At 35.6% G+C, this 13355-nt stretch overlaps 1 protein-coding gene across 1 annotated transcript; it reads left to right on the forward strand.

Moving 5' to 3' along the window:
* The first annotated feature begins 200 nt into the window (after positions 1-200).
* On the forward strand, positions 201-12906 carry LOC140760076 (E3 ubiquitin-protein ligase COP1-like). The gene is made up of 13 exons (XM_073096875.1): positions 201-635; positions 932-1009; positions 2677-2832; positions 3097-3456; positions 4723-4880; positions 5034-5099; positions 8083-8161; positions 8247-8402; positions 8519-8617; positions 9992-10096; positions 10177-10356; positions 12119-12229; positions 12363-12906. The coding sequence occupies exons 1-13, from the start codon at positions 303-305 to the stop codon at positions 12531-12533; spliced, it is 2052 nt and encodes a 683-aa protein (XP_072952976.1). The 5' UTR covers positions 201-302; the 3' UTR covers positions 12534-12906.
* Positions 12907-13355: the final 449 nt, after the last annotated feature.

Consider the following 13355-nt stretch of genomic DNA (forward strand, 5'->3'; position numbering starts at 1 on the left):
AGAAATGTGCATAAAAGAATTTAATTCTTTTATTAATTGACTCTAAAATCGACAAAACTATGAGGGCAAAAGTGCCCCATCTCCATCTCCTCCTCCACGTGGTCGGATTCTACCCATACACACCCATACACGAACATAAACAATTATAATCTCTCTCTCTCTCTCTCTCTCTCTCTCTCTCTCTCTCTCTCTCTCTCTCTCTCTCTCTCTATCTATCTCTATCTCTTATACTCAAACCCTTCAAATTTACTCCCCAATCCGAATCATCTCGAAGTGGAAACGCATTTGCCGTCTGGAATCGGATGGGGGACTCGTCGGTGGGCGCGCTGGTGCCGTCCGTGGTGAAGACGGAGCTGCTTCCGGGGACCGCCTCGTTCTCGGAGACGACGGAGTCGGCGTGCGACGCCGCTGCCGCCATGGTCTCGGGATTCGGCGGCCCGACGGCGGCGGAGCTGGATAAGGACCTCTTGTGCCCGATATGCAAGGGGATGATAAAAGACGCGTTCTTGACGACGTGCGGCCACAGCTTCTGCTACATGTGCATCGTTACGCATCTCAACAACAAGAACGATTGCCCTTGCTGCTTCCATTACCTCACTAAGAGCCATCTCTACCCTAATTTCCTCCTTGATAAGGTAAAACTTTGTAGTTGTTGGTTCCATTTTGATGGAATTTGCTCCAAATTGGGTTGTGTCCGGATTTTCTGATTTGATTAGCTTTGATCACTTGCATCGTCGTTTTCTGATACCATTTGTTGGTATAATTTTTACTTCTTTCGGTCCTACTCATCATGTTTGAAATTTGAAATTTTGTTGATGCATGTTCTGTTTACTTGTTCATTCAAATGTTTATGTCGTATCTCGAGACTAACTATTCTGGCAATTTTATAAGTATAACTCTTTTCCCTTTTTTTCTACGCAACATCATGTAGGTGTTAAAGAAGACCTCAGCTCGTCATATTGCCAGAACTGCATCACCTATTGAGCACTTTCGGTTTGCACTACAACAGGTTAGTAATAATTTCTAATTCCAATTATTTATAAAAATGTAGAGTGTTTTCTTTTCTTCCTGGTGCTAATGAGTAGTCATGTCTTTTAGCATCTTAGTTAGTACGTATTATATCCACATATCGGCTGTCCTAACCCATTTGAGAACGTTTACAAGCCTTTTAGACTGAGCTAGGCAAATATGAATTAGATAGTCATCCTTTATAACTTTGTAGTGTTTATAGACATAATTAAATTAGCCTGCTTCATCTGTCAGTTTCATAGTATATGATTGAGCTGGATAGCTTCTGGTCACCTACATCAAAATTAAATTCTTTCTAGTTGAAGAATCTCTTTTTATCTGTTAGGATTAAGTAGGAGATTCATTGGAAGATACATGGAATTGCTCTTCTGGTGGTAGCATACTGTTGGGTAGTGGTTTCCCTTCTATGATTAAATCAATATACATAACTATCTAATTGATCTTCTAAGTATCATATACCAGATCCCGTGATTCAAAGTGCCTCATTAAGAAATACACACAGGCATTGTACACAATTCTCTCTTTTTGTCTTTCTATTTCCCCTTCCTGCTGTTGTTGTAGTTTTGATTTTCTAGTAATTTGTTTTCAAATTTTATTTACTGTTAGTTCATAAAAGATTTCACTCTCTCTTCCATGTTTCTTCTAGAGAGATCTCTACCCCATCAACTCTGTCGTTAGTCCTTATCTAGATACAAGATTATCATCCACTAGTTTATCATCCCTTTTCCTATTTGTTTCAAGGTTATTTATTCTGCCCTATTATACTTTTATGAGAGTAACCTAATAATTCAGTTAGCAGAAACTATTTAACCTAGTGTTATAGCTTTCTCACCACTCGTATTCTTATTATGGAACTTGAATTCTCATAATCCTGTAGGCTATTAAGAAAATCTTTCACCAACCAGCAAATCTGCAATTCTGTCATTCTCCTCTAGTTATACATTTCCATTTTATCTGTATTTCCAGCAATATAGACCTATTAGCATAAACTTGTAGACCCCGAGACCTGTAGTATCTTTGTGAGAATTGCATATTCTAAATGTGTTGTGAACTCTGCTGCATTTGGCTTCTTCTGAAGTATCCTAAAAGATCTGGATCAGACATAATGGCTACTTGGTGTTCTTTATCGTCTCATGTTGTCAGCATGCTAATAGAAAATTGTCGGGGAGATGGAAATCATTCTAGACACCAGCATTTACGGAGTTGAAATCATGATCGCCATGCTAGTTTTTGTTTCATTTCATTTCTAGACACCAGCATATTCTAATTGTGGATTGGAGGCATTTCCTTCATAGTTCATACAGAGATATGCGCGATCTTCGTATTGCAATCCTCTTGTTATTGAAAATTCTAAACCTAGCCTTCATAGAAGTTGCTCAGTTTACCTTTTATAGATAGTGCTGTTGCTAGGGAAGGTGAATTGAAATTTAATTATATAACCATTGGCTGTCCGGTAGGAGTTAACTTCATTACTTAGTTGAATTTATTTATGATTTCTAAGTTTATATTTTGCAGACTTAGAGATGGTTCTATTTCTTCCATACAGGGATGTTAAATGTCAGTCAAGGAGCTAGATAACCTGTTGAATTTATGATTTCTAAGTTTATTTTTTGCAGACTTAGAGATGATTACATTTCTTTCGTACAGGGATGTGAAATGTCAGTCAAGGAGCTAGATAACCTGTTAACTATTCTTGCGGAGAAGAAGAAGAAAATGGAGCAACAAGAGGCTGAGACAAATATGCAAATATTGCTTGTCTTCTTACACTGCCTTCGAAAGCAAAAGGTGGAAGAGCTGAATCAGGTCGATTCTCATAAAACCAGATTATGTTCTTCTTTTCAAGGCCTTTGATCCTACATTATTCAATTTATAAGCTTAAATTCGTTCTACTTATAATAAATTCTCTACTTGATCTATTACAGTAATCATTATTTAGAACATGGTAAATATTGCTGCGGACCTATTTCTAGTGCCAGTTTCCAATATCACTACATGCAATGTAATTCTATATTCTCAATTTAGTGAAGGACAATTGAAATGTGCTCTCATATCTTTCACGTTCTGCAGATTCAAACTGACCTGCAGTATATTAAAGAAGATATAACTGCTGTTGAGAGACGGAGAATGGAGTTATCCCGATCAAAAGAGAGATACTCCATGAAACTGCGCATGCTTTTGGATGATCCTGTAGCATCTAAGCTATGGTCTTCCACAGCCGAAAAGCGTAGTAATGTATTTCTTTCCAACTCACGTAGCTCTCTTGCAGGGACATGCTCTGGTAATTTGCAAGGCAAGAATTCTGATGTGAAGGCCCAGATAAGCAATCAAGGTTTCCAAAGAAAAGATTGTATTAGTGGTTTGGAACCAACAAGTTCTCTTGTCCAATCAGGAGCAGTTATGTCTAGAAAAAGACGAGTACATGCACAGGTTTGTTTTTATTAATAACATTTCCTTGTTGGAACTTGCTGTTCAGAGTCGGCAAATTTGATTGACAACCTCTCCTATTATTGGATTTTATTTGATTTTTAATCCATGTATTGCTTTGCACTCTCTTGAGCTAGCATCGTAACAATTGGCAATGTATATATTGTATGTAAAATTCCTATCATATTTGTGTGAATTTTTTCTTACTGATCTTGTAGCCTTATGACTGTGGTGTTATAATCTATCCAACGTTCATGTATCACATATAAAGCTTGTGTATCATGGATAGTCACTTAGATATATAAATAGCGTGGCCAACTTTACATTAAGTTACAAATTCTAGAAGCTTGGAACCTCGAGTCTTGTGGTTTTGTTAAATATAAAATATAAAAATTATTATTCTCCACCATCTTAGGCTTTTAGAGTTGTTGGTGAGTTAACATTGATATCAGAGCAGAGGTACTGAGTTTAATCCCACTAGATCCATATGTCATTTAAAATATAAATTCTCCATCTACTTAAATCAAAGTCAACCTCTTAGGCTCATCAAAATGTTCAGTTCTAAAGTGAGGGAGAATATTTAGTATAAAAATGTAAAAACTATCGTTCTTTGATATATTAAGCTTTTAGAGTAATTGATAAAATAACATGGTTGTTTTATGGTCCTAGAACTCCTACCACCTATGAGTTATCATAATTGTGTTGCCCTTCTAGTTGGTTGTAATTTTGTTTCCTACCAATGGAAGACCTTGAAAGAATCATATCTGCAACTTTACCATTTTGTCATAAGGGAGATTTTTGTGAATCAAACCTGTAGTATGAACACATAATGGAAGCCATACTGTCACTCTAGGTGATGACCTTATATTGTACATACAACTAAAAATTTAGAAAGAACAAACTGGTGTACATTTAATTAATCTTTGCATCAATTTCATCATTCACATTTAAAAATGGTATCGGAGTTCAATGATACACATAAGTCCTTTTAACTGGGCTCACTAGCGAGGTTATCTTGGCCATCTTTTGGTGCAAAAATTAGTTCCAACATTATGTTGTCTTAGCCTTTTGTTCTACTTTCATTTGTTCTGGTTCATTGATTGACTATTTGTCCAAATATACTGAATTTCAGTATGAAATTTATGTCATATACTACAAGTTTTCCTGATGTCTTACAAACAGTTGAAGTTTTTCTCGTTTTGCATTATATTATTGATCCAAATTCATTGGATCTTTTCTTTTGCCTTTTTTGGCCTCCCAATATTGCAGTTCAATGAGCTCCAAGAATATTATTTGCAAAAACGACGTCTTGGAGCCGACCAACTCCATAGACAAGAAGAAAAAGATGCGAGCACAACAAACAGAGAAGGTTATCATGCAGGTCTTGAGGATTTTCAGTCTGTACTGACAACTTTCACTCGATACAGGTTCTGCAAACTGACAGAATTCTCAGTTAGAGTTTGATGCTTTAGCATATATTTTTTCAATTAAACCACACTGAAGAAATATTTTCCTCGTCAAATTTCTAAATTAGTTTTTGCTATCTTTTTTTCTTATATTCTTTTATGTTCTTTAAACAGTCGGTTGCGTGTCATTGCGGAACTTAGACATGGAGATCTATTTCACTCAGCTAATATTGTATCTAGGTGAGTAATTCGCACTTAGTGCATAATTTCTTTTTTCTCGCCTGTTGTCGTTCCAGTAATTCATGTTTCCTTTTTATCTGATATTTACTTACTGTCATTTCACATGTCTTCATATTTGATTCATAATTTAAGAAATATTTTTCGTATGATACGAAGGACATGTTCCTTTGTAGTAAAATAAAGTAGATTCTAGTAATTGTAGAAACCAGAAAGCTTCCATTGGTCTTGAACAGCCTTTCAACATTTTCCACACAAATGAATGAGCTACAATGACAAATGATAGTTTTAGATCATTCACAAGCACTCCAGAATGATGGTGTTGATTGGTCCTTAAATTTGAGTATCCAAGAGTTGCTTCTGGACTAGATTGGTCTAAGCAGTGACCATTTAAGAGGATATATCTACCCACCAATGCATTAACCAGCCTTTGTGTTATGGCAGGCCTCTCTTGACTTCGACTGTACTTTGGCCAAGAACTCAATACCAATATTTTGGGGGTTGACGTTGGATTAACAATTAGCGATAATGTCCTAGGAGATTGATCTACCATATGCTGTTAATAAAATAAATGCGAAAAAAACGTGAAAAGATAATCACAGTCAAAGGTTTTTACATGAAAAATCTAAACTTGGGTAAAAAATTTACGGATCCAAATTCGAATTGAAATTAATCACTAAAAACTGTAACAGTTATAAGAAGCTTACAAATCACCTACCGATCTTCATGACTTAACTTATAACAATCTTACTCGTTAGGCACTCAGACCATATGATTCACTACTTTCTATAATCGATTTTTAATCTTGATAAACATTGAGTTTGATTCTTCCGTCTTAGTAATCTTCAAGACGTAGTTCTTCCAAATCTGATAGACAATCTTCAAAAGTCTATCTGATGATAATGATGATAGTTGCATAGGGTTAAGTTCATTAACCCTTATATACCTCCTCCAACTAATGTAGAAAACCTTAAAATTGCCCTTGAGATAATCATATAAGTCGCATATCTCCGCTGGCATTCGAATGCAGGTAGGACACCTTTGAACATTTGTTTGTTGTGTTTGAACCACCTTGCAAATGCCTGCAACAAGAAAAGTCTCTATAGATGCGAATGCTAGAAATCGCATTCGAACACCTATAGCTCACAAAATAAAGTCTACATTTAAGAACGCAAAAAGTTGTGTTCGAACCACTTGCAAACACTTTCAAGAAAACCTATTTTTCACTTCAATATCCTTTGTTTTTCACTTTGATTTTTTTCATGAACTTTCATAACGTTTGTGTATATGTTCATACAAAAATTTTAGACATAATTACATAGACTATTTTGAAACACATTTGCAAATTACAGAAAAACCTTACAAGATACAAATATTTCCACGATGACTGGAAATATTTGATCATTCAGGAAAGTTAGTTCTTCGAGAATCCAGCTTTTAACATAGTATGTCATGGAGATGTCTCAACTAATGCATAGTGCATTCCCCGAAGAATTTTGGTTGAAGTTTTTGAACTATTGAAGGATGTAATACTATGTAAAAGGGGCAATGCTTGTTTGTGATGTCAGATCTTATGACTAAGCCTGGAATTATTCCAAACTCATTCATTCTAGAAATATCCTATGATTATAGTCTTCTAGAACTCTAGCATAATATAACCTCAAGGTAATTCTCATGATCTCATCATTCTTTTCACTATCTTTCATTCTCTTTAAGTTTGCGCAAATTACAACACCCCCGCCCCTCTCTTCCCTGTACTTCAAACTGAAGTACTTATACCACTTGTTGATTAGATTAGATTGTAATTCTTAGATGTTTGCCATGAATAAAGCTCAAAATGAGCAAACCACCACTCGATCTACCAATCAGACTATATTTGTGTGGAAGCAATTAAGTATTTATACATGGCTAGTTAATTTTTGAGTAATAGTTGCAACTTAATTTAGACCAGATGAGAGTTAGGTGCTTAAGTTTACATAGGGATAAGTTGAAATTCAAGCCAAAATACAGGGGTGTAAACTGTGACTTACCCTTTTAAGTTTCTTCTCTTGTTTCTGTCAACATGGAATAACATCTTATTGTTTTTCCTAATGATGGCCATGCCAACTAGCAAGAGGCATGCTGATCGACACTTATTGTGCCGGCGGCGTACCAACGATCTGCTTGTCGTCGACCTCGTCATCGAGCTTTCCGTCGCCACCCATTGCTCGCGTGTCAGAGCCTCGTCGGTGAAGTCGCCACTCGCATCTGATGCAACGCTGATGTCCTAGCTCGAGAAGGGAGAAGACCTCGAGCATGTCGGGACGGGTGAATAAAAACTTAAGTTGCGGACGCGTCAAATGCGAGCAGCAACTTCACCGATGAGGCTCCAGCACAACAATGAGATCATCGGTGAGAACGAGGTTGAAGAGTGAAGGTGAGAGTAGTCTCCCTCCTCTTTCTCTCCCTCTCTTACTGCACGGCCAGTGCTTGTGGCAAGGTCATCTTTAGTTTTTTTTGTTATTTGCGCAAAGTAAAATACACGTCAGTAACACAGCTAGTTGAATTTAGGGATTATTTTAAAGCTCTCGTAATGCATAATGCAACAAATGACATGTGAAGTATATCATCAGTAAATAAATAAAAATGATTATCTTGAAAATTGAACGTAATTTGTTGTCGGTGACTATAGAAGAGTTCTTGTTTTGTGCGCCTATGGAGAAATATGTTGTCCTGAAAATAGACCTGGAAACTTATGAAGTTCCCTAATTGCTAAATTGCCAACTAAACTTCAAAAGATATTGAGGAACTCTTCTTTTTGCTTTCTATCAGAAAATTACGCCTACTATCTTGGGGAGGTGATATTGGCGTGTAGTAATGCTGAAAATTTACAATTTCACAATTAATTTTACTGTTGGACTGCACCTTCTGTTATCATATATCTCATAATTTCTTGGTCTTAAGAGCCAAACACCAGTGAAACCTGATGACAGTATGTGACATACAGCATAGAATTTGACCGTGATGATGAGCTTTTTGCCACTGCTGGAGTTTCCAAGCGTATTAAAGTATTTGATTTTTCCACGGTAAACTTCTTTCTGGAATATCTATTGATTTTGGACTTCCTCTTTTCAAATGGCAATTTGATATGAACCTGCATCTGGTTTTCAGGTTGTAAATGAACCATCAGAATTGCACTGTCCTGTAGTAGAAATGTCCACGCGGTCGAAACTTAGTTGCCTTAGTTGGAATAAGTTCTCAAAAAATATCATAGCAAGCAGTGATTATGAGGGGATAGTAACTGTTTGGGATGTAAACACTCGCCAGGTACCGATGTTTGTCTCCTAAAACACTCGATGATCTCACACAATATTATATATTATCTTATTGGTTTCTATGGTGATGTAAATTAAGTAATATCCTGTGAGCTTTATACTTTTCAGAGTCTTATGGAATATGAAGAGCATGAAAAAAGAGCATGGAGTGTTGATTTTTCTCGCACAGAACGATCAGTGCTAGTTTCTGGAAGTGATGATTGCAAGGTACCCACACCTTGGAATGCAAATGGTAGCCATATATGGCTATGTTTTTACGTCCTCCTATAATTCTTGAAATGTTGCAAAGATATCTATTTTAGCCTTAAGATAGATCAGTTTCGATGGCACAGGAAGATATGTTTTATATTGCACAATCATTTTAGCCTTAATGGTAAAGCATGAAGGGATAATGCAATAATTCTCTAGTGTATCAAAATTGCAAGCTAGGTTACCTGCTGTCCTCTGGTTAGCTGTCAAGTGTATCGCCTTCCCATCTCTATGCCTGAGATGCCTCTTCTCTTTTGATTATTTTTTCTCCAGGTACTCTGCAGATTCTACTTCTTGAACTTAATTAAAAGCATCTAATCTTGGGAATTGATGACTTAACAAGTCTTTCATTGAACATTTGGACAAATACTATTCACTCTGGTCTAGTATCACATGGCAATGAAGGCAGTTGTGGATTGTCCATGTTTTTGTACTTCCAGGAGGCACATTATAAGATAGACTGGAACAGTTATAAATTGGTTCTTTCATCTGTGCTGTCCAACAGTCCAAGTTAGAATTCCAATGAAGTTTCATCTTGCTATTATATAGCAATACTACCACCTCATAGTACTGTTGGCAGACTTATTATAATATTATATATTATAAGTAAAATGTAGTTTAAGTTGCTCGAAATATGGCATAGTAGATGCAAAATATTATAATTGATGTATATCCTGAACAACCATTCTTAATTTAATTTTAGACTCCAACCATTCTATTAGCTAAGGATATACACCACAACTTTTAAGGATTTAACCCTTTTTATTTACACTATATAAGTTTAGATGAAATTTCTAGACATTAGGTAGTTATTATTACTTCAGCCTTTTATGATATACGGATGTTATTATGCACTTATTATTACTTCTTCCCTTTACAATACACAAAGATACCTTTACCCAACAGAAAAGATTTTTAGGCAAAATAATTGGATATGAATCTTGGACCAAAATTTTAGCAATACTAAATGGAAAACGACATTCGCAGACATGCTTAACCAATAATGAATGGCCATCTTTCATGTACTTAAATCACTGCAAATTCATATTTCAGCTGATCTGACTGTTAATTTTTCTGCACCATGCCAACAACAAAAAGAAATCAAGAAATTATTTTGGAGTTTATTTGCAAATCCCTTATTATGATAAATTCAGGTCAAAGTTATGTCTAGTTAACAGTCCTAGTTCCGTTAAGTTATATAGAGTTAATGCTTTGTCATTGTATTTCATTTCATGTGTACTTGGAATTTAGGAAATGCTGGTTGTGCTTTTATTATGCTTGGACTGATGAATGCTAAATTGCATCCTTCATGACTTTTCCTTGTAAAAATAGGTCAAAGTGTGGTGCACAAACCAAGAAGCCAGTGTAATGAATATTGACATGAAAGCAAATATTTGTTGCGTCAAATACAATCCTGGATCAAGCGTTCATGTTGCGGTAGATAACTTCCATCACTTTGTGTACTTATGTCTATTCCATCTCATTTCCAAGCCACTAAAGCTGTCATCGTATTCCAGGTTGGTTCTGCTGATCATCACATTCACTACTTTGATTTGAGAAACACTAGTACTCCTCTCCATGTTTTCGGTGGGCACAAGAAAGCCGTTTCTTATGTGAAATTCTTGTCTACCAATGAGCTTGCATCTGCATCAACAGATAGTACATTGCGCTTGTGGGATGTGAAGGAGAATTGCCCAGTATGTGCTACTATTATTACAATTTTCTGTTCATTATTTTTGAGAATATATATATATATATATATATATATCATAAATATCAGCTTATATGCTATTTTCTTGTTTGCTGTTCCTATTTTCTTTGTTTCATCTGTTACAGTTCTATTGTTGTGGCAAAAGCTCTTGATAATTATACCACAGTGATAACAAATAGAAGTTTTATAGTTTCTATTCATATAAGATTATCAAATTTCTGCATGGCACTAATGAGATGGGTTGCAAGATAAAGAATCTCCTTTTTTTGTCAGATGTGCTCTATTTTTCCCTCTCTTTTCTTTTTTCTTGTGTTGATCTGTAAAATATTCTCACTCCTTTGCCAAGTAGACTGCTGTAAAGAAGGATTTTCCTTTGTTGAATGTTCATACAATTATATTATTGTTTCAGAGGCACAAGAATGCATGCTAGTCCTCTTCATCAACCTCCTAAAATTCACATTGAATGGAAAAAATGAAATGGTTGTTGAACTTGAAAACTACGAAAGAAGCTTTACTTGTGTTAGAGTATTGCACATAACCACCTCAAAGTTTAATGCATCCTTCATTGCATCAAGTCTAGTTGAAATATAAAACGCAATAGGTGGCATCTGCTACATGACACCTCACTGTCACAAATACAAGTATGTTTATTACATGAGCTGTAAATAAATCGATCATTAGAATATTCAAAAGAAAGACGGCATGTTATACATGCTAGTCTTAACTGTAACTCTTCTTAGGTCACCAATACAGTCTAAACGGTTGAGGCTTACCAACACATGACAAAAGTCTTGGGTTTGATTCCCCTATGAAAGTTAGGGGTGATGTTTAATAGATGTTTCATTAGTACACTATATTTGTATATGGAGTGACTTCCTAGCTTGGAATGCAGGATCCATTTATTGAGCTCTGTTTAATTACTAATTTTCTCCTCATCAAACACAAAATCTACTCTGTCAGCATTTTACTTCATCCCTGGCAATATTTACTGCGTTCCCAAAGCTTGATTATTTATCATTTCTATTTTTTCAGTTTATAGGTTAATAAAATCACGTTGCTTAATAGAAGCTAGTAAATTTTGGTTTTGCTTTTCTTCAAGAGTGATTACAATCAACAGTAGCTTGGAATTTATTTGTCCTATTTGAAATTGTTTCTGTTGCATAATCATAACTGCTTGTAAGCGGGATATCATTCAAAATTGGAGAAATATACAGTTATTGGTCCTCACGTCCAGAATACTCTTTGTCAATCACCTGTTCACTTTCTATATGACCTGAATGCTGGACCATCACTTTTGGGAGTATTCATGGCCTTCTCAATTTAATTGAAATATTGATGAGTCAAACCATCTTTCTGTGAACTGTAAAGAACTTTGGTTGTTCTAGAAGAGATTGACCTAGTTCTGACTTCTGATGCCTTCTTCAGTCTTTCGATCTTACGTATCATATCTGGAGACAATGAAGTTGCTTTCTTTGAGTAGCATTTATTGTAGGTTCAACTTGTTTGGTGTGTGTTTCATGTAATATGGCATTCTCTTCATTTTGCTAGAGAAAGTGGGGAAAACCCGGTCAGAATTTCATTACATGGCATTCTTGATGACTTTGTTCCATTTCATTAGGCAGATCTTTAGTTAGCATGAAGCATCTATCATGCTCAGTCTTGTAGCTACATGTTATTTCACATGACATGTTTACCACCTGTCTAGTTAGTGCTAATCTGTTTCTTGTTGGATGCAAATATCCATTTAGGTAAGGACATACAGAGGCCATACAAACGAGAAGAATTTTGTGGGTCTGACTGTAAATGATGAGTATATTGCTTGTGGAAGTGAAACAAATGAAGTTTATGTGTACCATAAGGTAAGCCAACCCTTCTGAACTGCTTCTCATTATGACTTTTAGTTGTAAATATGAAACTTAGAACTGCACATATTCTCCTTGCCTATTTATTTTTATGTGCCTCTAACTTCGTACCACCTGGCAATACTTGCAGGCTATCCCCAAGCCTGCAGCATGCCATAGATTTACATCCTCCAATCAAGATGATACCGACGATGATGTTGGATCATATTTCATCAGTGCAGTTTGCTGGAAAAGCGATAGCCCTACGATGTTGACCGCAAACAGTCAGGGAACAATCAAAGTTCTCGTTCTTGCTCCTTGATTACATGAGCCTGCAAGTGAGAAATGAATAAATGTTTTGCAGCTAATCTGTGCATTATTTTGTGTCTAATTCTTCTCTATTTCTCAGTCCTCTTTCCTTATTATTGACTAGCAAGGCCTTCTTCAGTCTTCAATCCTAGGTGCAGATAATCTGGTGTTAACTTTATAAGATGCATGTGCATAATCATCTTTTTCTCTTTTTTTTCTTTCTATAGATTTGTGCATTAAGTCTGCCATAGGCTGTCACATAGGTAACTTATATAGAGGCTTTCATAGAATTTGGCCTCTTTCCTTCCTTGAAATGTTATATGAGGACTGTTAAGCAGATTCTGTAAATATCCTTACATATAATGTGATTTGCCCTTTTCTTCCTCCTTTGTGAGATTAAATTGCCATAAGAATTCTACATTATGTTTTAATAGGGTAAATTATGACTTACCCTCTTTTATTATGTTCAAAAGAGTTTTAAACTTAAGCTTTAATCCTTTGTGGTTCACACATTAAGTTGCAACTGGTCCAATTTCTAGCAAAAATATAGTCAAATTTTAAAATTATTTTTAGTTATTTAGCAACTTATTTATGACAAAATATATAACCACATTGATTTCATATTTGCATAGTTGGTTTTAGGTAGAAAATTTAACAGTTTTAATTTGGTCTTAAGATAGAAAGGGGGGGATAAGTGCTTTAATTTTTAAGCTTAAGATATAAAGATAAAATCAGATCAAACCATAGGGGATAAGCTATAATTTGCCCCTTAATAGTATTTGCGACTAAAGATGTCTATCTTTGATCTACTTTCACTATGATACTCATCAAGAAG

This window comes from Typha angustifolia, chromosome 5, assembly GCF_048772165.1.
Source record: "Typha angustifolia cultivar Huaian chromosome 5, ASM4877216v1, whole genome shotgun sequence".
Taxonomy (NCBI): Eukaryota; Viridiplantae; Streptophyta; class Magnoliopsida; order Poales; family Typhaceae; genus Typha; species Typha angustifolia.